Source organism: Oryctolagus cuniculus, chromosome 19 (genome assembly GCF_964237555.1).
Source record: "Oryctolagus cuniculus chromosome 19, mOryCun1.1, whole genome shotgun sequence".
NCBI lineage: Eukaryota > Metazoa > Chordata > Mammalia > Lagomorpha > Leporidae > Oryctolagus > Oryctolagus cuniculus.
In genome coordinates this window covers 14047628-14075251 of record NC_091450.1, presented here as the reverse complement: position 1 = coordinate 14075251, position 27624 = coordinate 14047628, and the positions used below count along the sequence as shown (strand labels likewise).

General features: G+C 45.0%; 1 protein-coding gene across 2 annotated transcripts; it reads right to left on the bottom strand.

Annotated features, from left to right (window-relative positions):
* Positions 1–1646: 1646 nt before the first annotated feature.
* Positions 1647–27624, bottom strand: ZKSCAN2 (zinc finger with KRAB and SCAN domains 2). 2 transcript variants are annotated; one of them, XM_002711853.5, is made up of 7 exons: positions 26381–27621; positions 25228–25414; positions 23421–23512; positions 22957–23083; positions 16366–17049; positions 13333–13824; positions 1647–10422 (listed from the first exon to the last, which is right to left on the bottom strand). In XM_002711853.5, exons 1-7 carry the CDS (start codon positions 26783–26785, stop codon positions 9500–9502), a joined length of 2910 nt encoding a protein of 969 aa, XP_002711899.2. In that variant the 5' UTR covers positions 26786–27621; the 3' UTR covers positions 1647–9499. The 2 variants fall into 2 exon arrangements, with proteins under 2 accessions (XP_002711899.2, XP_051703488.2); XM_051847528.2 differs by lacking the exon at positions 16366–17049 and having other exon boundaries at positions 26381–27624.

Genomic DNA, 27624 nt, shown 5'->3' with positions numbered 1-27624 from the left:
GCACCTGTCGGCTTGCCTTTCTTTTACCAAATGGGCACTGCAGGGGAAGGAAGCAAAAGTTTGGGCTTGGGGCCTTGGCTGCCCCAAGTGTGGCCAGGCCTAGACCCCAGCCTAGAGTCCAGTGCCAGCAGGGGCACTCGGCATGGAGTCCAGCCTGGAGCCTGTCCCTACCCAGCCAGACCCCTCATGGAGCTCCGAGTTGGTTCTAGAATGCGGTCTGGACAGCAGTTGGAGTCCGCTCCAGGTCAGCGTTCAGGACCCTGCTGAGGAGCCCAATGTGGAGTCCAGGATGCAGCTGAGTGCCCCAGCCTGACCTGGGCACGGGTCAGCCCGTTCACTGCCCTCGTGCTGGGGAAGGGGTGGGCGCAGCGCGGGTCAGGGCTGTGAGGAAGCCCCGAGGGGGGCTCCTGCGCAAGTGACAAGCACAGGCCTGGAGAGACAGTGGCTTAGATGGAAGGCAGGAGCCGAGTGAGCAAGAAAGGATAAAAATTTACTTATGGAGGTGATCAGTATAAACAAGACCATAACAAAGTGCCAGGGAAAATCACTCTCAACAATAAACAGAACTTCGCCCACATTTTTTTTAAAAATAAAGATTGTTCATTTGAAAGGGGAAGAGAGTCAGTCAGTCAACCCATCTGCTGGTTCACTCTCCAAATAGCCAAAACAGCCTGCATTGGGCCAAGCTGAAGCCAGGAGCCCAGAACTCCATCTGGGTCTCCCAGGTGGGTGCAGGGGCCCAAGCACTTGGACCATCTTGCTCTGCTTTCCCAGACGCATTAGCAGGGAGCTGGATCAGAAGCAGAGCAGTTGGGACTTGAACCTGCACTCCGATGTGGCTTAGCCCATTCCACCGCAATGCTGACCCCCTTACCCACCTCTACAAGAGGAGCAAAACCGCTTACCTGACTTAAAACATGAAGGAATGCGCGTGGGAAAAATTCAGTAATACGGTATGATTCTGCCTGTTGACCAAATGGCTGCACTACATCTCCAAACACCCCAAACGGTCTCAAAGCAAAAGAGAGTAACAGAAAGAAAAACCACCACTCTAAGCAATAGAAAAAGTGAGGAGAGAGATGATAAAATCAGAAACAAGCAAATTAGAACACTTACAAAGAGGAAGTAAAAAAAAAAACCTTCAAAGCTACTGATTCGCTTGGTGAAATATGAAAATAAAACTTGGAGAAATCTAGCAAACAGCAAGACAGTCAAGCGTCCGCAACCACATAGCCGTACAGGTGCATGGACTCAAGGCCGCCGTGTACCGAGTGTTTAAGTGCTGGGTACTGGGCTGAATGCTTGCTCTCCATCATGCCACTCACTCCCCACAACAATCCTGCGAGGTAGTGTCCTGGGAGGAACAGTGTGGTCTCCAAATCCACGTCCACCTGGAACCAATGTGAGCTTATTCAGAAACAGGGTCTTTGTAGGTTAAGGTAAGGGTCAAAAGGACATCATAGTGGCTTAGAGCAGCCCTGATCCAATGAGAGTGCTCCACTGAGGGACAGAACTGGGTCTGTGCCCCCCCCGCCCCCACCCAGGGGTGCAGGAGAGAGGTCCATGTGAAGGGGGAGGAGGGGCTTGGAGACTTTTTTTTTTAAAAAGATTTATTTATAAAAAAAAAAAAAAAAAAAAAAAAAAAAAAAAGATTTATTTATTTATTTGAAAGGCAGAGTTACAGATAGGCAGAGGCAGAGAGGAGGTGGGGAAGGTCTTGCATCCACTGGTTCACGCCCTAAATGGCCACAATGGATGGGGCTGGGCAGATCCAAAGCCAGGAGCCAGGAGCTTCTTCTGGGTCTCCCACGGGGGCCCAGGGGCCCAAGGACTTGGGCCATCCTCCACTGCTTTCCCAGACAATAGCAGGGAGCTGGATCGGAAGTGGAGCAGCCGAGACTTGAACCAGCGCCCATATGGGATGCCGGCACTGCGGGCAATGGCTTTACCTGCTACGTCACAGCACGAGCCCCAGGGCTTGGAGTCTTACAGTCACAAGTCAGCCCCGAAGCCCACAGAAGCTGGAGGTGGTGAGGCCAGGGGAGGAAGGAGCCTCCCCTTAGACCTCGGCAGGGAACACGGCCCTGCCGACACCTCAAGTTCGGACTTCTGCCCTCCAGAGCTGGGAGAGGATAAACTGCTGTAATTTTGAACCACGCGGTTGGTGGTCGTTAGTTCCCGCGGCTGCAGGAAGCTAAGCTTGGAGGGAGCCTTGCTCTCCTCGTCTTCCAGAAGAGCTCCTGGAGGTTTTGCAGTTGGTGCCTCGGTGGAGCCCACACTGGAGATCGTGTATTTGGCTGCAGTGGCCACAAGCTCTGTCATCACCCTTTGCTGTTTGTAAAGAATGGACGCGTTAGATCTTCCGCCTGGTTGCCTACTTGCCTAATTAGTCCTCCATTCAAAAGAGGACACAGGGACAGGCGTTTGGTATAGCAGTTAAGAAGCTGCTCGGAATACCCGCATCCCCTATCAGAGTGCTTGGGTTCGAGTCCCAGCCCTGCTTCCAATTTCAGCTCCCTGCTAATGCACACCCTGAGAGGCAGCAGGTGATGGCTCAAGTACTTGGGTCCCTGCCACCCATGTGAGAGGCCTGGATGGAGTGAGTTCCAGGTTCTGACTTCTGCCTGGCACTTGGGCATCTGGGGAGTGAACCAGAAGATGAAAGATCCATCTCTCTCTGTGAGTGTATCTGTTTTTGCCTTTGAAATAAAATGAAAACAAAGGTGTTTATTTTGGGATAAGAGTTGTGGAAATCCATGCATAGTTTCTCATATTATGCATTTCCCAAACACTTTTTGAAGGGCCCTCTTATTTATTTTAGACAACTGCTCTCATATAAGGACCTCTGAGCCTCTAAAGAGAAAGTTTAGGAACCCTCATCCTGGCCAGCTCCCAGACTCAGAGTTAAACAAAAGACCATAGTCATGCAGTTGTCTATCAGCAGAGCCCATTCAGAATCCAGGATCTGGGACACAGTCTAGGGTCTTGTCTATGGCCATGGGCATGTATCCAGACCCTTAGGATACACAGACTGATTCATTTCCATTCAGCAGAACAGGCTGCGCTGTTGGGAAGCCTAGTAGTACACTCTTGCGTCTGTCCCTCACCATACTGTCCAAGAACTCTGGGGCCCAGGGGCTGATGATGTGGCATGGCAGGTAATGCCGCCGCCTGCAGTGCCGGCATCCCATATGGGGCACCGGTTCAAGTACCAGCTGTTCCACTTCCGACCCAGCTCTCTGCTATGGCCTGGGAAAGCAGTAGAAGATGCCCAAGTGCTTGGGCCCCTGCACCTGCATGGGAGACCTGGAAGAAGCTCCTGGCTCTTGGCTTTGGATCAGTGCAGCTCTGGCTGTTGCAGCCATCTGGGGAGTGAATGAGCAGATGGAAGACCTCTCTGCCTCTCTGTAACTCTTTCAAATAAAAACAAACAAGTAAATAATTAAAACAAAACAAAACTCTGGGGCCTTAAGCAATCCTGAAGGGAAGAGTCACGTTACTTATTACTGAGCGCCTGCAGTCACTGCCATTCTCCTCCCTACCACATGGTGCCGCTGTTGTGCTACAGACAGGTCACTTGCCTAGGCCACAGTGGTTTCTGGAGAGTGCTCCTGTATAGTTAACTCCACAACATCCGCTTGCTCCATGGGCTCTATGGTCGTGTATCCAAGCAATCCTTAAGGCCTTTCCGATGCCTCCTCTCCCTTTGTTCCCTCAGCTCCCCCGAATTTCTCCATTTTCCTTCAGAGTCTTATGGCCCCAGAGTGGGTGTAGGCTTTTCCCTGTCTTGGAACCCAAAGGCACTGTTCTCGTTTCCTGGACCCATGACGCAGTTTGGGGGCTGTGATTAGCCGTGCTCCTTTTGGTGTGGGACACAAGCATTCATTCTTCTTCCTTAAAGTCTTAACAGCCTCAATGGACTTACAGGAATTGAAAATTTCCAACTCTTGGGTGATTTTTTCCCCCCTCAGGTATTTAAGTCCCAGAGTTAAATCTCTGAAGAAAGGGGTGGTCAGGTAACCTGTGGGAGAGCCCTGCTCTGACACTGTGCAGGAATTTTATGAGCCTTTATCTTGATGGTCTGCAAAAAATGATTGCAGCCACTTAGTCAAGAAAAAAATACAGAAAACCTACTGAGGGCTGGCACACAGTGGGTTAAAATGTCACTTGCAACACCAGCATCCTGTATTGGAGAGCTGATTCAAGTCCTAGATGCTCTGCTTCCGATCCAGCTTCCTGTTAATGCACCAGAGAAGGCAGTGGATGATGGCTCAAGTGCGAGGGCCCCTGCCACCCAGGAGGGAGACTAGGATAGAACTATTGGCTTCAAGCTGGCCCTGACCTGCTGGAGTGGCCATTTGGGAGTGAATCAGTAGTTGGAAGATCTGTCTCTCCCTTGTTGATCTGCCTTTCAAATACATAGATAAATCTTAAAAACAAAAAAGTCCACTGGGACTCTGCAGATATCAACACCCTAAACATACAGACTCAGCAGTTTCTCTTGAGGTCCTTGGGTGCTGTTGCAGTCTGCTGCACAGATTCCAGGCTTGTAGAACCCACGTTTGAGACTTCAGAATCTACCTGTTTAGCGAAGTGGTTCTGACTCCATCCTGTGGTTCTTCCTGCAGTTCCCAAGAGTAGGGTTGGAAACTAATCCTCATTAAGTGGCAAACATCTCCCCACTGGCTCTCAACACTGTGAAGGTGACAGAATAAGCCACCCCAAAACATGCTACTTTTTGACCTAAGGGTTATTCTGAGCTAAAGGCACTTGAAAAACAGTTCACGCAAAAGGGCAGCACCAACTTTCCTTTTCTTCCTTAAAGCAGGAGGTAAATCTCCCATGTGAGAGAGGCCCTCCCTACAGCAGGAGGAAAGAAATGGTCTCATTGCCCAAGACAGGGAGTTGAGGCTACAAGGATTCTGTACAGACCTTGCTAAAAGAACTTGTACTTTCTTTTGGTCTTCCCGTTTGAGTCACTTGCCTACAAGTGCCATTCTCTGTTTAATCCAGGGTGTAAGAACTTAAGACTGTGCTACTTTTTTGGGTCTTCGCTTCTTGTGGAGACACTCATGTACACACAAAGAAAGTCTGTGTGCTTCTCTCCTGTAATGTGTCTTGTATTCATTTCCTCCTCGGGATCAGCTGGACACCTTGTGAGTACCGGGCTCTTCCTCCCCTACAACTGTCTTCTTCCACCCTTGGGCTGTGGGTGATGCTGCAGTTAGTGTGACCCAGGCTGACAACTATCAGAGGACTGTGCAGGAACAGCGTGCACTCACAAAAGATGCTGGCTGTGTGGAACAGCGGTCAACTGAGACGGACATTCTCTTTTTTATTAGCGACTCTGATTGGCTTTTAACTTCTTGGATTAGGGTTTTTATTTTTTCCCCAGCTTTAATAGAAGATATCCTTTACAGCACGGAAGAAGCCAATGGGAGCCAGTTATTTTAGACATTTATTTCACATACAAGTCTTCAGGACATCTAAGTGACCATTAATACAAAACAATGAACAGACAGACACTTATACTTGGTCTTGGGAAGCATTCATCAGAGAGAAGCAAAGCTTTACAGTTACAAGCTACTCGCTCCTTCCACTTGGGAACTCCCTGGCTCACCCATGGCTGCCTGACCTCACAAAACAGACTCTCTTCCCTTCAGCTACCTGCCTCTGGCGACCCAGGTGCCTGGGGGCTGCCTGCTGTCTTGTCCTATTCCTTACTGAGCAAGCTCCTAGCTGCCTGCACTATCACAGTGTCCCCTTCCTAAAGCAGGGAAGACATTCAGAATACCTGGATGCGGCACGCAAGCTGGGAGCCTGGACCTGCGACCTCTTCCTCATCGTCGTCACACCCCACAGTCTCATGAGACGTTAGATCCTGAGTGGTCCTGGCAGTCAAGCTCACCTTCTCTTCAGACAAAGTCCAGAGGGCAGCTTGCATCTGTCAACCAGCACTCAGGCAGGGGTAACCAACGACAGGACTAACACTTGTCTCTTTTGGCTTCTGCTCTAATGCTCATTCCACAATGGCAGGCTATCCTGAGCTACTCCTGCGTATGTGTGAAGCTTTCCTCTTACAAAACAAAACAAAACAAAACAAAACAAAACAAAAGATTTCATTCCCAATGAGTGAACTGGGTTGAGTTTGTAACAATATCACCAGTAAGTTATGGAGGTTTTTGTGGGAGTGGCAAAGCAAGTCTACGCAGGAAATACAAGCCTCATTCTAAAATGTCTAGGTAAGATGTCAGAGAATAAAATGTTTATTTGCTTACACTATCTTTTTAAAAAATATGATTTGAGACAATCTTCAAATAAATAAGGCAGAATTAAATAAATAGAGGATTAGGTAGCTGGCTGAGGGGGACTGTTTGGTTGAGCTTCCCAGAAGCCAGAAGAGAGAGAGAAGCAGTATGTTATAAAAATCACAGTGTTTATAAGAGTAACTGTCCCCCTCGCCTCCTTATTTTTGCTTATGTTCACAGCATTTCCTGGTACTGAGATGTGGAAAAAAAGCTTTTCCTTTGGGCCTTCATAAAAGCAATGCGATGTGATATAAAAAACACATTACTTAAAACATTTTAACTTCCATGCCTCAGCTGAAGAGAGAAAATTCAGGAGACAAGTTGCCTTGGTCTCAGATGGTGATAGAATGTTTTATTTCTTCAGAACAGAGACAAGTTCTTGAATTAGTACAAACAGTCCATTTTCCTTTAGGAATATAGGTAGCGAAACCTAAATTCTACCTCAGCTGGAACCACATCTGGGAGAATCAGTTTGTTCCACCAGAGTTGGAATGGGCCTTGAACCCTTCCTGCCACTGGGAAATCTGACAGAGGTGCCAAATATGGTTTGGGGCAATTTAGAGAAACTCTTTGGCAAGGGAACACAAGGGAAGATGATTTTCTGCTGATTGAGTTACTGACTTTTAAAACAGGCATGGGTGTAACCATGTAGTTACCTTTTGCCATAATACTTCCTCTATCATATATATTTTTAAAGATTTATTTATTTATTTGAGAGGTAGAGTTATAGACAGTGAGAGGGAGAGACAGAGAGAAAGGTCTTCCCTCTGTTGGTTCACTCCCCAGATGGCCGCAATGGCCGGAGCTGTGCCAATCCAAAGCCAGGAGCCAGGAGCCAGGAGCTTCTTCCGGGTCTCCTACGTGGGTGCAGGGGCCCAAGGACTTGAGCCATCTTCTACTGCTTTCCCAGGCCACAGCAGAGAGCTGGACTGGAAGAGGAGAGCTGGGACTAGAACCAGCACCCATATAGGATGCCAGTGCTGCAGGCAGAGGATTAACCTACTATGCCATGGCGCCAGCCCCTCCTCTATAATATTTTTAAGTTCCTTGAGAACTGTCAACATGCCTCCTGTTCAAATTTTCATCTCTCACTGTGGCTAGAACATGACCTAATACGTAACAGTGCTTAATAAATATTTATGAATAAGTCATCTACTTTCCTGAATCATGCTTCCACGTAATTATCAAGCCTGTGTACATATTACTAAGCGACAATCCCTATTTATGTGCATCTTCTCTAGAGCTGGAATTCCAGAACATCTACACGATATAAGCACGGGCCCACTGGCACCACACACATCTCACTGTGCTAGGCACACCACCACCATGAAGCTACACGCACCATCAGACGTCTATAATTCAGACAACACAGAGGAAATCAACCTACTGGGGTGTGAGCAATTTTAACATGGCTAACAAATGTAAATCAGAAACGTTCATCAAGGTTTACCTGAGTCACCTGCCTTCCAACAGGCCACACCCTCTTCTGGCAACGTAAATCCCATTCTTCCTACAGTGCCCTTGGTACTTTGCTGAACAGTTCCAAAGTATCCAAACATACTCAAAGGAAGAATTTTATCTCTAGATGTCTTCAGATGAGAGGACATTTGAGAAAGAAAGGAAGAGGTAACAGCAAAATAGTAATTTACACACAGTTCTGACTCTGGTTATCTCTCCACTAAACTCCTGCCTTTTCCTTCCCCAAAGCAAACTGCCCTGGGTCATGCATGTAGGAAGGGTGCCAGTGCCATGAGTCTCACCCTGAACCAAGTGGCGCCAGAAGATGGAATCCCTGGATTTCAGCTGGAACCTCATAAATGAACTAACCACCCTGCCTCTCGTCTGACTCTTCTTCAGCATTTATGGGGCTAATGCTAGCGATTTCTCAGATTTTTTTTGGGACAAACAGGTAAATGAGGAAAACAAAAGTGGTGCTTTGGTAAGCAAGTTTGTATAAGTATTTCAACTTTCACTCAATGGGCTGTCGGGCTGTATAAACTACTCAGGCTTCTACTGAGGTTTATCCTCCTGTGAACAGGGAGTAGACACCTCAGAAATAAGAGATGGTTTACCTAACAGCCAGCCCTGGAAGTGCTAGTCTGGAATGAGGTGATTCTCTGGTCTATAGCAGGCCTAAGGAATCTAACTGGGCTCAGAAATATTCAATTATTTCAGTTCTCAATTGCACACTTTTTTCCTAACCCCTTAGTGTTTTAGAAACACTATTATACTCTAATATTCTACTGAAGTGTGGGGGTGGGCATTAGATCAGCTCTAGATAAGAGCCAGGGGAGCTACAGGGTAGAACGAAGATGTGCCTGAAATTCTATTTTATTTTAAGGAGACACACAATGAGCATGCGACCTGAGAGAGGGCATGGCAGTGCTGAAGTCAGACGAGAGCACCCAGGACAGTTAGGAGATCAGTGCAGGACTTACGGCAAACAGTGGGAGGAACACAAGTTGCTTGTAGCATGGAGAAGCAGCAGCCAAGGGGATTTAAGTCTTCAGGGACAGAAAAGGGTGATGGGTGATCAACTGCTCCTCATCTTGATGAAGGGCCAGGCAGTAACACAATTTCAGTGACAGTACAGGGATTCTACCCTACTGGGATCAACTTCTTGACAGAGAAAAGGGATGCTGTAGCAGACTTCTGAAGGAAGCTATCAAATCTTCACTGTTTTTTTTTTTTTTTGTGTGTGACTATCTTCAAAAAACAAGAGATTTGATGTACTTTTGAACAGACTCCTGAAAATTCTACCCAAATGTGAAAATCCATTTTCAAGTTGCATCCAGGATCTCATATAGATAATAATAACAACAACAACAATAATAAAACCCTTTCAGTATGTTTTGACTCCTTGAAAACAATTCACTCACAATGAGGGAGCTTGAATGTTGCTGAAATTAGCAATCCAGTCAATAGCAGTGGCTTCAACTTGCTGGAGAAAATTTCGTTCTGAACTCAACTGTGTCTTCTCCGCTTTATTAAAGGAGCAGCTGAGACACAGAAGGAGAGGAACAGACTGATGGAGGCAGAGGCAGAGGTGAGGACGTGATACAAGTCTTTAGTTTATTTACATTCTCATTTGTCTTGGGAATTACACTCTATAGCTAAGAAAAGATTGCTTCCAAGAGTGAGAGTAGCGTAAAAATGGCTAAAGGGACAAGTATGAAGAGAAGAAACCATCATCAAAGTGTCTTCCTAAATTCATCAGTCTTGCCCTTCAGTGGGTTCTCTGGGGAGTACACACACGGAGGGTATGACAGGAGCTTTTCTTTCACATGGACCTCCCGGTGTTTGGTAAGAACGGAGCTCTTACTAAAACGTTTGCCACATTGGGCACATCCATAGGGCTTCTCTCCAGTGTGCATTCTCCGATGTTCTCGAAATCTTGTACAGTTATTGAAACTTTTCTCACAGTCCACACATTTGTAGGGATTCTCCCCCGTGTGGACTCGCCGGTGGGCGCTGAAGTGAGAACTGTTGGTAAAGCTTTTCCCACACTCCCCACACTGATAGGGCTTCTCACCAGTATGGGTTCTCTGATGTATAATGAGACTAGAGCTTTGACTAAAGCATTTTCCACACTCTCCACATCTGTAGGGTTTCTCTCCCGTGTGGATCCGCTGGTGGGCACCAAAATTTGAGGAGTCATTAAAGCTTTTCCCACAGTCGAGACATTTGAAAGGTTTTTCTCCTGTGTGAATTCTTTGGTGTCTGATTAGGCTTCTGCTTCTACCAAAGCACTTTCCACAGACACTACACTTGTAAGGGTTTTCCTTCAGGTGGGTCATCCTGCACATAAGACGAGCACTCCTTCCAAAGCTTTCTCCGTATTTGAGAAGTCTATAGGGTCTCTTCCCCATGAAAGGCCTCTGATGCACTACAGCTTTCCCTAAGTCTCTAGGCTGAGACATGGGTTTTCCCTGTCTAATTCCTTGGAGGTTTTCCCATTGTCTTCCTGAGATGCATTCTCTTTTGCGACACTTACTGGGATCAGCATTTGGTGAAACAACTCTTTTAGACTTTTCTATTAATGCCCTATGTTGTTCTATGTCCTTATATATTATCTGTGTTGGATCCTCCCGGGTACTACTTCCAATTTCAAAATCTAAAAAAAGAAAAGAAATGATGATGTAAATTTCACACAACTCATATATTAACATATATAAATAATTAACCTGGCCTGGCCTGTAAGGTTTGGTATGTTACAATCCCTAGGGACCAACCTGGCCTCAGCTCCTGTGACTCTTACTGGATTCCTTATGCAGTATTTTCTCTCAGCTCCATGAACAAGACAGTAACATCTAGTACAGAGTGAACCTTCATAAATGTTTCTTGAATTAAATTATAATTCCAGCCACTATCCCCATTCATATTGATTCTTAACTTGGGAACAACTTGGCTTATCTGGCTGAAGTTATACTCTAATTCGCCAAGCTTTTATTTTACATCTATATGAAAACATACTATATCACAACAGTCTGAGATTCTAGTAACCAAGTCCAAATTCCTCAAAGGACTTCTCAATTCATTAATGCCTAATTATATTCTACCCAAGAGTACTTCTTTCTTCTTTACAGATGTCTCGTTGCTGTGTTTTCCTAGCTGTCTCACAGATCACACTAGCTAAAATCTTAATTTTCACTGTTCCCCAAACTGGAATTACCTTCTTTTTAATCTCTACCCTACCCCACATTCACTAGAAGATACATCTTAGAACAAGCTTTGCCATGAAGTTTTCCGGACAAAGAGCATACCACGGAGAGGACACACAAGCTTTGGATTCATGCAACTCTGGTTTTGGTATCATCCTGGTCACCTATTAACTGTGTGACTTCAGCATTAACTTTTTATTATGGGAAATCTGAACACACAGAAAGGTTAAGAGAAGAGTTGTATAATGAGTTCCCAAGAACCACTTACTTGCCTTTAACAATTATCTATTCATGGAAAATTCTGCTTCATCTCTATTCCCACATACTCTCTCTGCTCCTCCACGGAGACTACTTTGAAGTAAATTCCAGACATCATATTCATCCATACATATTTCACAAGCTGTGCATCTCAGGCCCACTGAGGCTTGTTTGATCCCCAAGCCCTTGTTATTAGGCATCTGCTAGACTGCCTTGCTTCTACCTGCCAGCTTCCACATTACTTTCCTTCCACCCTTCCAGCTGAAACTGCTGCTAAGTCTCAAGTCTAAGACCGGTGGCTGTGGCATGAGCTGGGGAGAGGGGGCAGCCACCCATCCACTCATCAACTGGAGCAAAAAGCCCTAACAATGTCATCTTTCACTGAGCAGTGGTTCTTTTGAGGTTCTGATTGAATCCAATGTTGTCTGGGACTTGCAGGAAGTCACAGCCTAGTAGTTGACCCAGACAGAGCCTGAAAATTTGATGATAGGTCAGGAGTTTACCTTTTTTTTTTTTTTTTAATTTGACAGATAGTTAGACAGTGTGAGAGAGAGACAGAGAGAAAGGTCTTCCCTCCATTGATTCACTCCCCAAATGTCCGCCACAGCCGGCGCTGTGCCGATCCGAAGCCAGGAGCCAGGTGCCTCCTTCCAGTCTCCCACGCGGGTGTAAGGACCCAAGCACCTGGGCCATCCTCCACTACACCCCTGGGCCACAGCAGAGAGCTGGACTAGAAGAGGGGCAACCGGGACAGAATCCGGTGCCCCTATGGGATGCTGGCACTGCAGGTGGAGGATCAACCAAGTGAGCCACGGCACCGGCCCCTGGAGCTTACCTTAAAAACAAGATTCACTAGGACCTTATTTCCAGAGTTCTCAAAACCAGGGGTATATGGGACTGGATTTAAGCTTTTGTACTATAATTTCACATGTAAATATTACCAGAGAGTGTATGCGTGAACTCCCTTCTCTAAGGTAAGTGGGCATTACTTTCTCTTGCTGGGCCTCAGTGCCACAGTCCATTCTGGCAAAGTAGTACTGTAGTACTTCACATACTCCCGTGCACCCTGTGGGCTTAATGCAGTGCCGCAGGAAGACAGAGCTCTTGTCTGTCAGGTGCTCATCATGTACTGGGGGATCTCAGGGCCAAGTGTTCAGTGGCATAAAACAGGGAGACAAAGTAGGGGAGCCGAGAGTGAGAGTTTAGACATGGACATACATGGAACTGACACTCAAGTCGAGGGAGCATCATGAGCTGAAGTTTAGATGAGCTTAGAGTGCATGTGGGAAGCAGCAAGTTTTGAATAAGGAAGGAGTGTAGAAATGAGAACACTAACATACAAGGCGAGGAGAGTAAGATGAACTTTGATTAAGGATGGGGAAAACTGACTTGGAGGTTTTCACAATAGTCTAGGTAAGAGAGACACAGAAAAACTGAACTAGGTGGGGGACCAAAGAGGGCACAGAGATATGAGGGTTTGTGTCAAATGATGAATAAGGAGGTATTCAAATCACCTCTGGCATTCTAAGTCTGGATGTGCAGTGGGAGCACACAGGGAGGAATCATGGTGTGGGATTCCAGTTCTGACATTTTAAGTTGGCTCACCTGGAGAGGCGCCAATGAGAGTACCTGGGAGTCAGTGGGAAACATGCAGGTGGAGTGCAGGGCCAGAATAAACACCAGAACATCACTACACTCATTACCATACTCTCACTGGGTCTCTGGCACATCACACGGTCTTGAGATACTCGCTTTGAGCTCACAGATAGAGCTCCTTCCTGTAAGTTTTTTTCTCACATATAATTCCAACTTCTCCTTGTGCTCAGTGGTTTCTAGGGATACAAAACACTGACCAATACACACAAAGGCCAAGGCTGAGATCCCAGACTAAGCCACTAGGATGGAGTCCCTTCTTTGAATAGAAGCATCACAAGAACAGGAACATATTACTCATTGCTATATGCCCTGTTCCACAAATAGCACATGGCACTCAAATATTTGTTGAATGAATAAATATTCACAAGCAAGCACTGTGCTTTATCAAATGACTTCCAGTGAATTATACTGGCCCCTCTTTTTGACTAAAATCCCTTGATGATCCTTACCATTTGGGCTTTGCAGTCGAACTGGTGGTCCCTGGAATTCTGGTTCTTCCAAAATTTCCTCCTCACTCATTCTCTCACTGCCAGAATCTTCTATTACTGCCTCCTGTGAGGTCTCCTCAGGCTCCCAGCCTGTAGGTTCCTGGGGTTCAATCTCAATAACCCCTCTTTCTTGCCTTGAGGGCAAGAGGATCTCCTCTGGGGGGGTGGTGGAAGGGGCGGAGGCCCGAGAGTTGATCAAGGCATCCATCTCCTTGTAGAATGCACAGGACTCTAGCACGTGGCCATTTTTCACTTTGCGGTAGCTCTTCTGGAGGCTTTTGAACTTAGTCCGGCACTGCTCTGGGGTTCGAAGGAAGCCACACTCTCGCAGCTGTTCGGCCACAGCCCCATACAACTTGCTCTTCCGATGACAGGCTTGCAGCGCTTCATAAAACCGAGTCTCACGGAGGATGTCAAGAAAAGTCTTGGTTTCTTCATAGCCCCAGTGCACACCTGCCATTCAAGGATAAAGTTCAAAGATGTAAGAAAACCGTCTGTAGTTTTTACGCCATATATATCAGGGGTGAAAAAAAATCCCATTCATGGCAGTAACAAGAATTATGATTGGCCTGGGAATATGCTTTGCAAGAAATGAGGAAGTCTATATAAAAACAGTATAATTTTTTTATTGAAAGATACAAAAGAACTAGAAAAATGAGACACTATGTTCCTAGGTAGGAAGATTTAAGCTGTACAGGTTTCAATTCTCAAACCAATCTATAAAGACAAAATCCCAACAGGATTTTTTTTTTTTTTTTGACAGCCAGAGTGGACAGTGAGAGAGAGAAACAGAGAGAAAGGTCTTCCTTTACTGTTGGTTCACCCTCCAATGGCTGCTGCGGCTGGTGTGCTGTGGCTGGCACACCGCGCTGCTCCGAAGCCAGGAGCCAGGTGCTTTTCCTGATCTCCCATGTGGGTGCAGGGCCCAAGCACTTGGGCCATCCTCCACTGCACTCCCGGGCCACAGCAGAGAGCTGGACTGGAAGAGGGGCAACCGGGACAGAATCCAGCGCCCCGACCAGGACTAGAACCCGGTGTGCCAGCGCCACTAGGCGGAGGATTAGCCTATTGAACCACAGCGCTGGCCCCCAATGGGATTTTTAAACTGAAGTTGATAAGCTGATCTCAAAGTTTATTTGGAAGAGTAAAATGTAATCCCTCAAATCTGTCATTGCTATGGGATTAACTTAAGGATCTAGTTGCATAGAGTGTTTTTTCCCAAGGGGTTAAGAAACATGGACTAGAATATTCGATTGGAAGCATTTTTCCCAAAAGGTCTCATCACTTTAACCATTTTCCTTGAGGAGAACTGTGCCTAGTTCAGTTTTTTATGCCACTGAGTCCTCAACTTTGAGAGGTGACACAATCAATCTATAAGACAAGCAGATGTTCTGTATTTATGAAAGAATAAAATTTCAAGACATGTCTGACTCTAATTAAGCATGCTTCTTGTACATTCTGGAAAAAGCATGCTTTTTCCTTTACCTTACTGGATGGTCTCTTCCAGTCCTTTCACTGGATTCCTGTATCTGAGACCATCCCAAGAGCCCCAGCCTTGTGTTTATAGATGTTAGAGTTGGTGAGCACCTGTATTTGCATAATGCACCTTCCTGTCTTTTAGCAGGTGTAGTCAGGAATACACTTGCAGCTCTCCTAGCTGATTTATTTTTCCTTTCTATGTAAGAACTTACCATCTTTTCATAAGATTGAGTGGAGAAACATTGCTAATAAGTGAGGTCAGGCAATGGTATATTGTACTTCAGCATTTTCAAAACACCCTCATCTACATTCCCTCTTAACACTGAAACAACCCTGTACTCTTAAGTCATATTTTACAGAGAGAATTTCATGAGAAAATTGAAACTCAGAGCAGTTACACGGTATTTCTACTGTCACATGGTTATTAGCTAAAAGCTTAATTCTGCATGTCCTAGTCCTCAAAATTCAATACCAGTTTACTCTAGCATGATAGATCTTGCTACTGTTTTAATGTCTGGTGTTTATACATTTAAGATATATCTTCTGTAAGCTACATGTAGATGTTTTCAATTTCTAGTGATCTTATCTTCTAAGTTTGTAATTAATGATACATTGGGCTTACCTTTATTGTGTTACTATTTTTTTTCTTCTTTTTTAAATTTTAAGTTTTTTTTAAAAGGATTTTATTTATTTATTTATTTATTTATTTATTTATTATTTGAGAGGTAGAGTTATAGACAGTGAGAGGGAGAGACAGAGAGAGAGGTCTTCCATCCACTGGCTCACTCCCCAAATGGCTGTAAAGGCTGGAGCTGAGCTGATCTGAAGCCAGGAGCCAGGAGCTTCCTCCGGTCTCTTGCATGGGTTCAGGGGTCCAAGGATTTGGGCCATCTTTTACTACTTTCCCAGGCCATAGCAGAGAGCTGGATCAGAAGATGAGCAGCCAGGACTAGAACTGGTACCCATATGGGATGCCAGCGCTGCAGGCGGAGGATTAACAACCTACTGTGCCACAGCACTGGCCCCTACTATTTTTTTCTATTTGATTCTATTTTATGTTCTTTTTTCTCTCCTTCTTTGTCTTAAGTAAAAATGTTCATTTCATTATTTTCACTCTTTTGTTACATATTCTTTTGCAACACAGTACCTGATTGTCCCGGTACTATAACAATGCATCCTTGACTTATATGATCTAATATAAATGGTTGTACTGTGCCAATTCTCAGATAATCTCAATCCTTAGGACACTTATCTCCATTTACTTTTCTCCCACAAGTCCCCAAATACTCAAAATTCATGCTGATCTCAAAACTTAGAAAGAACTTTCTGTGGCCACTCTCGCTGCTCTGGAGATAGCAACAAACACCCGAGCGGGTTTTCAGTATGTGCTACGTTGCAGTCAAAGTGGCAAGGCATGCGTGGCAGCACTCCCCAGGGCTGGTCACTTCCAATCTATTCCTTTTTCTACAAGACTACACATCTGTTTTTATACCAGAAAACAAGCATAATCCTTACCACTCAGGTTTTGAAACAAGACAGGGGCACCACGAATCTCAGACTTGCGGATAAATTCAACGCCCATTTCATCACTCTCAGATTCTTCGGCAGCTTCCTCCTGCTCCACTACACTGATGTGTTCCTTAGCACCAATACTGATTCTCTTTAGTCTGGGGAGAGAGATAATCTCCTTTGGTTTATCAGTGGATGAAGCATGGGCTGCAGGGTTCAGTAAAGCATCCATGTCCTCAAAGAAGGCACAGGGCTCCAGCATGTGGCCATTTCTCACTTTTCGATAGCTCTTCTGAAGACTTTTGAACTTGGTCCGACACTGTTCTGGGGTTCGGAGGAAGCCACATTCTCGCAACCACTCAGCCACAGCACCATATACTTGACTGTTTCGGGGACAAGCCTGAAGTGTTTCATAAAAGCGAGACTCTTTGAGGATTGCTAGAAAAGTCTTTGTTTCCTCATAGCTCCAGTGCACACCTGCTATTTTTTCATCTTCTAAACCCCACTGCTGCTGCTCCCTCCATGTCTTTCCTGCATTCCTTGCAGGGATCTGAACAGTATGAACTGACTTTTCCTTCACGTAGTTGCTTCGCAGGATATTCCTCTTGTTAGAGGAAGGCAGACCTACAGTCCACGGCTCCTTTCTTTGTTCCAACCGGGCTGTCTTGTTAGAGGTAGACACTGAACTTCCTATAGTAAAAGAAACATACTTCATTGTAGACAGAGAAGTCATTATTGCACGCTTCAGTCTTTTGCTGTAGCAGGTTCTCCTGGGCTGCCTGTTCACACTAAAGCCTTCCTCAACCATGATAACGCATGCTGTGGTTACTCTGACACAATCATCCAGTGTACACTATCATTTTACTTCTCACATAGGCACCATTCCTTTTCTTGTTCTTAAGAGAAAAACTTTAAGGGTAAGAAACCTATATTTTATTATATTTCATTCCCTTTCAGTGGCTAACATTATGTTAGCTCCTAAAAGTATGATCCTAATCGTATCTGTCAAAATCGTATCTGTCAATTATAAAATAAACCATGCTTATATCTGCTCCTTACTTTCTATGACTCCCCCCCCCCCGCCGCCACATCCATGGGCTATGAGAGATGTGAAGTCAAAAATTTTTGTAAAACTATGTTATAATGCTACAGTAACCAATAATATGGTACTGGCATAAAAACACGAAGAGCAGTGGAACAGAATAGACCAAGAAATAAACAATGCATATATGGTCAAATTAACCTTTGACAAGGGTGTAAAGAACACACAAATTGGGAAAGGACAATCTCTTCAATAACTGCTATGGATAAAACTGGATATCCACAGGCAGAAGATTGAAATTGGACCTTTATATTTTATCACCCACAAAAATTAACTTGAGATCAAATGTAGAACCTGAAATGGTCAAGCTCTTAAACAAACATCAAACAAACAAACAAACAAAATAATCAGGGAAAAAGCCCCTGACACTAAAGTCTTGGCCATTATATTTTTGATGACACCAATGCGCAATAAACAGGGGGGACTATGCCAAATTAAAAGCTCCCGGACAATGATGAAAACAACCAAAAAACTGAAGGGGAGAAAGTATTTACAAACCCTGTATTTGGTAAGGGGTTAATAACTAAAATATATCAGGAACTCATGCAACTCAAAGCACAAAAAACCAAAACAAACAAACAAAAATCACACAAAAAAACCAAGACAAATAACCTAATTAAAATGAGCAAAGGACCTGAACAGACTTTTTTTTTTCCCCAAAGAAGACATACAAATGGCAAACAGGTATATGAGAAGATGAAAAGGTGCTTATCACCACTAACCATTAGAGAAATGTAAATCAAAACTACATTGAGTTATCATCTCCCAGCTGTCAGAATGGCTATCATCAAAAAGACAAAGGTAACAAGAGTTGGCCAGGATATGGAGAAAATGGAACCCTTGTGCACTGGTGATGGAAGTGTATATCAGTATAGTTATTACAGAAACCAGAAGGTAGGTTCTCTTTTAAATTTTTTTTTATTATTATTTTACTTGAAAGTCACAGTTGCACAAAGAGAGAAGGAGAGGCAGAGAGAGTGAGCAAGAGAGAGAGGTCTTCCATCTGCTGGTTCACTCCCCAAATACCTACAACCTAGGTTATCTTCATTAGATTAATGGACGAAGAAAATGTGACACACATACACTATAGAGCACTACTCAGCTTCAAAAAAAGAAGGAAATTCTGTTATCTGTGGCAACAAGGATGAACTGGAGGACGCTGTGCTAAGTGAAATAAGCCAAGCACAGGAAGATAAACACTGCACGATCTCACATATCTGGAGTATCTAAAACAGTCAAACTCACAGGAGTAGAGAGTGCTATGGTGGTTACCAGAGCCTGGGGGAGGGTGAGGAAAGGGATGTTGATAAAACGGTACAGAATTCCAGACAAGAGGACTTAGCTTTGTTGATCTACTGTACAGAATGGCAGCTACTGTAACACATTGTAAATCTCAAAACTGCTAAGTGATTTTAAATGTTTTCACCACAAAAAAACAAGTATGTGAGCTGATGGATCTGTTAATTAGCTTCATTTACTCATTCCAAAATGCAAACATGTATCAAAGCATCACACCATACTCCATCAATGTACACAATTAGCAGTTTTAGAAAACAGCAAGATCAGTGCTGGTGTTGCAGAGAAATGGAGGCCGCTGTGTGCAGCTGGCAGGGATGTAAACTGGTACAGGCATTATGGAAAACAGTGTAGCAGTGCCTTGGAAAATTACAACCAGAACTACTGTATGATACAGCAACCCCATTTCTGGGTCTACCTCTTAAGGAAACAAAGTCAGTATCTGAAGGAGATGTCTGCCCTCCCTTGTTCACTGTAGCATTATTCACAATAGCTAAGACATGGGAACAATCCAGGTGTCTGCTGACAGATGAATGAATAAACAAAACATAAAAACACGGAAAATATATTTATCCAGCCATAAAAACGGAAATCCTGCCATTTGGATGAATGGAGGACATTATGCTAGGTGAAATAAGCCAGAGAAAGACAAACGTTGTACTCATATATCTCAATTATATGTAAAACCTAGAAAAAAAAGAAAAAAAAACCAAAGAACAAAAAAAAATCAATTATATGTAGAACCTAAAAAAGTTGACCTCACAGAGAAGACAGAATGGTGGTTGCCAGGGGCTTGGGGGCAGGGAAATGAAGACATGCTGGTCAAAGCTGTAAGATGATTAAGTTCTGGGGATCTAATAGACAGCAAAATGACTCTAGTCAACAATACTGTATTGTATACTTGAAATTACTTTAAGTGTTCTTGCCACACACACACACACACACACACACATACACACACACAACTACATGAGGTGATGGTTGTGTTAATTAACTTGACTGTGGTAAATCACAATGTATACGTATATAAAATCGTCAAGTTGTCCATCTTAAATGAGTACATGAAATTTTATTTGTTAATTATACCTTAATAAAGCTGGAAAAATTTTGACAGGAGAATCTAATTTTCAAACAGTTATGGGGGTCCATAAATACACATATCAAAGAAATGATGTGAGGGGCTGCTGCCTGCTGTGCCGGCATCCCATATGGGTACCAGTTTGAGTCCCAGCTGCTCCACTTCTGATCCAGCTCTCTGCTATGGCCTGGGAAAGCAGCAGATGGTTCAAGTGTTTGGGCCGCTGCACCCATGTGGGAGACCTGGAAGAAGCTCCTGGTTCCTGGCTTCAGATCAGCTCAGCTCTACCCATTGTGGCCATTTGGAGAGAGAGTCAGTGGATGGAAGATCAATCTCTTTCTCTTTCTCTCTGCCTCTCTGTAACTGCGCCTTTCAAATAAATAAATAAATCTTAAAAAAAAACACAACATGGAGTTGTTTTGCTTAAGGAGGTTGGGAGGTACAGAAGAGATTTATAACTTAGCTTATTATCCTAAGCCACTTAAAAGATAACTTTCCCTCAAGGATAGTGAACTCCAGTTTTCATTACATGAAGGGGGAATATTATCTGCAATGTCATATTCTGAAATAAGCATTTTTAATAAGTAATTATTAAACAAAATTTTTCATTAACTGACAAAAATCTTTTGGAGACACTCTGGAAAGGCTAATTAGTAAGAGCTGTAAGAGTAGGATTGGAATTGATAGTTTGCAATGTGATAATACTGAAGAGATCAACATGTTTTTTGTCTTCTTTTTTAAAATATTTATTTATTTGAAAGGCAGAGTTACAGAGAGGCAGAGGCAGAGAGGGATAGAGAGGGAGAGGGAGGGACAGGGAGGGAGAGAAAGGTAGAGAGAGAGATTTTTCATCCACCGGTTTACTCCCCAAATGGCTGCAATGGCCAGGAGCCAGGAGCTCCTTCCAGGTTTCCCATGTCAGTGCAGAGGCCCGAGGAACTGGACCACCTTCTCTTGCTTTCCCAGGTCATAGCAGAGAGCTGGATCCGAAGTGGAGCAGCTGGGACTAGAACCAGCGCCTACAGGGGATGCTGGCACGGCAGGCGGTGGCTTTTACCTGCTATGCCATAGTTCTGGCTCCCATGTTTTAAATTTGAATCTTAGCTACATTGCTTACTAGACTTTTTGATCAGGACAAGTTTCTTAACCTCTCTAAGTCTCAGTTTCCTGGAGAATGATATCATCTATTCCAACAGGTCCTGGAAAAATTTGATAAATGCACATTTAGAAATCATCCAAAGCCCGATAGGCAGTGTCTAACATTCAGCTTTCTTTCCCAGACAACACACATAGAAGCTTCAGAATTCTACAGAAGCAATAGCAAACGGAACCCTCTGACAGCACCCTGGAGATGGAGATTTACTCCATTTCTACAGAGAAGCAGGTATGGAGACAATGTAAGTCCACACCCCTGAGGGACTGGGCAGGCCAAGCCAATGAGAAGGTGGCTGGGGTGATAACTGAGCATGAACCCTTTACTCAGCTCTGGCCAACTGCTGCCATACAGGAAGGTGGGCTCATGGTGCTCAAGTTGGATTTATAAAGATACAGTGGAAATTCAGATTTATAAACTTATTTTACATTAAAGCACCAGGCAGGCCAAAATATATTCACATGCCAGAATCAGCTTTTAAGCCACCAGCTTATAATCTGCAATAAAAGACAGGGGTAGGTGTCTCTGGAACTGGGTTGTTTCATATGAAATTATGGTTTAGGCTAAATCTGAATTCTCAAAGAATGATCCATTCCCAGAAGTAGCAGACTTTCCCAAGGACTCTAGTGTAGGATTTTACTAGATCTGGATGTTGTGTGAAATTTCCAAGGAAATGGTAGGGAGACATGTATTGTGTATGCAGCAGGGAGAGAGCAGGGAAGAGTGCTTTGTTAGTCATGTGACATCTGAAGTTAGCCAATTTTTCTACTACTTCAACTGCTTTCTAATGATAAACACTGCTGGTTTACTTTTATCCATTCAGTCTGAGAGTGTTCACTTTATAATCTCTGTATGTGTAATGTCTGTATGTGGCTTTGCCAGTAGAACATTCGGAGATGAAGGAAAAATTCTGTCATAGTGTTGTCCAATATAGCTATTAAATGTCTTAAACATAGTTGTTGCCACTGAGGAACTGAATTTTTATTTAAGGCAGCACATTTAAATAGCCACATGTGGTTGGTGGCTACCTATTAAAAAGCACTTATACAGCATTTATAATATGGATTAGTGTACATTTCTGACCTATAATTTTATTCACAAAAATTTTTGACTTATGAATAAAAGTTCACATATGAATGAATCACACCTTATCTCTAACGCTAAAGTGGATAAAGATAATTCTCCAAAGGTTTGCTTGTAGAATGACACCCAGTGGGTGTACATGCCTATGCTCCACAGAAGTGTCTGGGTTCAAATCCTAATCCTCCTCACTCCAGCTTTCTGCTATTGCACATGGTGGGAGGCAGCAGTGATGGTTCAAGTACTTGGGTCCCTAACGCTCATGTGGGAGACCCAGACTGAGTTCCTGGCTCCCAACATTAACCTAGCTCAGCCTTAGCCACTGTGAACATTTGGGGAATGAACCAGCAGATGGGAGTGTTCTCTCTCTTGTTGTGTGTCTGCCTCTTACATATGCAAAACATTTTTCAAATAATTCACCACATGCTATTAAGGTTGCTTCCCACCCCCCTTCCTTTGTGAATAGTTCCGTTCATCCAGCAAATATTTACTGGGCATGCACCCATGTGTCCAGCTCTGTCCCAAGTGCTGTAGTTGCTGTGGTAAAATAAAAACAAATTCTGAAAAGACCGTGCGACTTCTGGAGCTTTTAGTCTAGTGGGTGAGTGTAAATTTTTAATAATATTTTTAATAATATAAATAGGATAGTCATATACAACTCCTCTTCCATGTTTTAATCATTAAATACTAATTATTTAAATAATAAATAATTTAATAAACTTAATAAATATTTTACTGGAAGGAGGAAATGGGTGAGGTAAGAGAAAATGGATAAGTGACATGATAACCCATGGAGATCCTTTAGGTGTTAACATGTATCATCAACAATAGAAATGACTATATTACAAATCCCCAAGTCTTTTCTTTGAAAAGGGGAAGAATGCTTACCCAAGGAGACCACGTTCCTGACACTCTCCCTCCTGATATCCCGGCAGAGGTCTCTGTGAGCAGGAATCTGATGCAGGCTCTTTTTGTAGGGAAAACCTCTTGTCACGTGGACACCTTTCACTGGTTCCTGCAACAACACTAACACCAATGACTACCATGGTAACTGCATGGGTCCTCCAAGCACAAACGATCATGGCTGAAGACGAGAAGAGCCCTAAAGAAGAACTGGAATCCATGAACCAAGTTCATGTTACGTGCCAGATGAAGCTGAAGATACACTCAAGAATCCTGAGACACGAGAGGTGACTCAGCAAGGGGTCCTGTTTCTCAGAAGACTGGGCTCAGTCTCCTCCAGAAAAGGGATGAGGACAAGGTCTTTAGTAGGGAATGTAAACATCTGAAGATTGCGAAGGCACAGAATGTGTGACTGAACATCTGAGAGCCAGAGAGGGCAACTGCCTTACCTGGGGCGCAGCAGCAAGACGTGTGGCTGTCACTTCCTGATCTACGATGCTCCATTCATCGGCAGCAACAGCAACCCAGGCAGAAGGCCGAGCTACAGAAAGAGAAACAATTAGTACTCTGGGCTCTGGCCTCTTCATTCATGCTGCTTCTCCTTCTATGAGTGTATATTAAAAATAACCCAACAGACATGAATGGATCATTTTCTCAATGAGTTCGGAGCAATGCCCCCAAATAAAAGGGCCCTGCAGCCAGACTCACAAACTCAAATGCTTTCAGGGGAAAAGCTGGAAAAGCACATGATAAAGGCGCTGAGTAAGGACTGTGGGGAACTGGAAAGCACAGGTCCCACAAAAAGGGCACAGCCAATGCTCAGCTGCAGACGACGGAACTATGGGAGAGACAGAGCCTCTTATATTTTCAAAAGAAGCCAGAAAGAAAATCTGGATATTTGTGAGATCTCAATTCTCACCCCTTTGAGAACTAAAGCCAACAAAGCCTCCAAACCAAAACTGTAGGTAACACAAAACAAGTCTGACTTGGCGGACAAATTACCAGCTTGAGATTTCTAGTATGAATTAATCCCTGAGTGAGTACTGTCCTAAGAACTCAGTATCCACAGACACACAGCAGTGAGCACTGCAGGCAAACACACCATTCTGAGGGTGGAAGGGAGATGTAAACACCTGTACCTAGCACAACCTGCAAAGTAACTTCTTCTGTAACTGCCACTTGTGACCAAGAACTGAAAAGCTTACTCCACGACTTTCTATAGATGTGAACGGAATTACTTCCTTGGAAACATATTTCCCGAGGCACAAATGGCTGAATTCACACATCTTCCTTTAAAATGAATTCACCTTTCCATGTAGTCCTCAAAATTTCTGATTTCCTATACCAATAGTTTGTTCAACACGAACTTTCCAGTTTAAGAATTCCTTATCATGCAAAATCCAGAAACACCATAAATAAGTATTTATTGTACTAAGCTTATCAGCTAACATCATGGGGTCTTCTATTCCATGTGAACATGGGGGCTTTGATGATAGTAAACATACTTTGGGTAATTTAGAAACCATGGATATTTTCAATACATTCTATCACAATGTGAATTTGGGGTGAAAGGGTGGGGTATGGTCGTGGTGAATCTTGCCTCTTGGTAAGGCGATGTGTAAGCCAGACAGAACTGGAGTTTAAAAGGTCATTAAGAGAGAATGGAAACTAGTACTTATCAGGCACTATTATGCATTGGCTCTTTCATGCTGCCTCACTTGGTCTACAGTAATGATGGTGGTATTTTCCTTTTACAGATGGGAGAACAGAAAGTTTGAGAAGTTAGGTAACCTGACCAAGGCCACACAGAAATACAGAAGAGTCAGGTTTTGAACTCAGGTCTGTTTGCCTTTAAAGACCAAGCTTTTAACTTCTATGCATTAATGCTCTTTGTCATACTGCCTGCTTAAGATCACAAGGAGTGAAAGTCTTGCTTCTAGGTCCTGTGATCTTGCCAGTCCTCTCTTTAAGTTTGAGATAGAGACACACTTGAGGGGACGGAGAGATCACTGGAGACTGGGTGAAACAGGTGTTCATCTCCTTATATTTGATTCTTTAAGGTCTAGAGAAGCTACCGACATCGGTGAAGTCTTACCTTACTGGTAACCCTTTTCACATGCCACCTCTGTGATGTCTGGATTTGTGTGTGTTCCCAACTCCTGAAGCTAATATTCACTTTGTTTTCAAATATGTATCGGAGGGACCCTACACTGAGCAAGACGCAGTGACACCATCTGCCAGCGTATCTGCACTTACCAGTCCTGGCTAAGAGCTGCTGCTCTCTCTTTTGGCTCAGCTGCTCCTGGCGCTCTGAACGAAGGTTTCCAGCGTCTTCCCGAGACACCACCCTGTGTTGGTTCGCCACTCGTTCTGGCTGAAATTCTGTTACTTCCCAGGCGTCTCCAAGTGGGGCTTGCTTCTCTGAGTGTACAGGACTGTTGACCTGGGGAACAAGGTCAATGCCAAAATGGAAAGAGGGAAGAGAAGAGGTCCAAACTCCTCCAAAAAAGATACCAAATGAAAGAAGACATGAGAAGGAATAAACATTTCACTCCATTCCCAGTAGAGTTTCTGAGGGTATTGGGTTAACAGTAACGGCCATGAGTTTGGGCAAAGGAGAAGAGGAGGCTACTTTGACTACTGTATAGTGGGGGAAATCTGTCAGGGGTGAAATACAGAGCATCCTTGTTCCTAGAGTAGACGCTGAGTCCTCACGTTAGGTGTACTGGGGGAATAAAAGTGATCAGAACACAGATATATTCACTAGCAAAACTACAAATCCCATCCTCACAGCTATCTGGCCATCCCTGACCAACACAGCAACTTGCTGTTAGTCAGATCTTCACACAGCGCAAATCCCGGGCAAGGCGGAACTGCAGATCTTGCGAATGCTGCGGGATTTCACGAGGTCAGTGAAAAGGATGCTGAAAGACAGAAGAGCATGCCAAGCCCCTGAGACACGGAGACCTGCCCGTTAACCGGGAGGAGAGTGGCAAGGATGGCGGCACTGAGAACACTTCAGAAGACACTCACTGGAATATGAAAGGGCTACAGACGGCCCCGGGATAACAGATGATTCTCCCCAACCCTTTTAGGATCAAGCTGCAAAAGCCAAACTCTGTGAAGCATACATAACCATATCTCCTTTCCTGTTACCTTGTTGGAAACATCACACCAAAGATTACACACACGAGTGCATAACGTTTACTTTCAAGATAATATTTCAATCAAAGTCTTTCTTCCTACTCAATATGAAATCCTGACTCTCTTTTACAGGGATTCCCTTGAAAGATTTTCAGTAGTTTCATTCATCTTTCCACAGGCAGCCCATCCTGCAAGGCTCCCCGGTCTACCTCCCTGTTCCTCCCCCTTCTTTATAAACAGAACATTTTGCAAGGTCCTCTCTCACCTGTTGTCTCAGTCTTCCAGTCTCTTTTTCCAAGTGCACCACCAGGGCCACCGCCTCCTCTCCGCTCTCCGGACACTGCCTCTGCGCCCACGCCTGAATCTGCTCAGGTAAAATGGTGAGAAACTGCTCGATCACCAGCAGCTCCAGCATCTGCTCCTTGGAACGCGTTTCCGGCTTCAGCCACCGGCAGCAAAGTTCCCAGAGTTTACTGAAAGCTTCATGGGGCCCGGTCACATCCTCGTAACAGAACTGCCTGAAGCATTTGCGAAAGGTCTCAGACTCGGAGCTGCCCGATTCTTCTAGAACCGGCTCCGATGCCCACTCGGGGGCCTTTTCCACCTTCATGATGACACAGCCATCCACCTCCAGGGAGGCGTCGATGTGAGAATTCAGGGCTGCGGCCATGCTCACGTCTAGCTTAAAGCGGGGTCCTGGATGTGCTCTCTGCTCGTTCTTCAAAGTGTGGGAAGGTGAGGAGGTAAAAACGGCCGGATTGGCAAGCACAGGGTACCCCCTCTCCCCGCCCGCCCAGGTGCCTTAACCAAATCTATCCTAGGCCCCTGAAAAGGTGACCGGGGACACTAAGGTCCAAAAAAAACCCTAGTCTCTTCCCCAAACAAAATGTGTCCCTGCCACTTGGTTTTCCAGGGTGCATCCCTTTTAGTGCAATGTCGGAAACGGGGAGGAGGAAACCTAGCGGACTGAGGGGAGATGGGGTGCAGGCGGCCTGCCACGAGAGGGGTGTGTCAGACACCCCGGAGTCGGGGACTCCCGGTGGGTGGGGCCGGATGTGCGGGCCCCGCCCGGCCTCGGGTTCCGGCCTCTGGTCACTGAGGCGCGCCCGGGCCGCTGCGGCTGTCTCGTGGAGCCCGGCAATGTTCCATCACCCCGACAGTCCCGGGAAAACCTCCTCACGCCGATCAAAGGCCGCAAAGCGGTTCCGCTCCGGAGAGGAGCGAAAGAAAGAAAGAAAGAAAAAAAAAAAGAAAAAGCCGCGAGCCGAAGCGGGGCCTCGCAGGGGGCGGCTGCCGGCCGGCGCCCAGCGCTCTGCCTCGTCCGCTCTGCCCCGTCCGCTCAGCCCCGCGGACTGCGCGAAGGGCGCTGGGAGCCGCGGCCACGCATGCGCCGTCCGCGACCCGCGCGCCGTGGGGTCCGCGCGCGGCTTCCTAGCGGGCGAGGGGCTGGGGGAAGGGGACTGCGTGGCCGCCTCTCGCGAGAGCGCGTAGCGCGGCGACTTGCCGCTG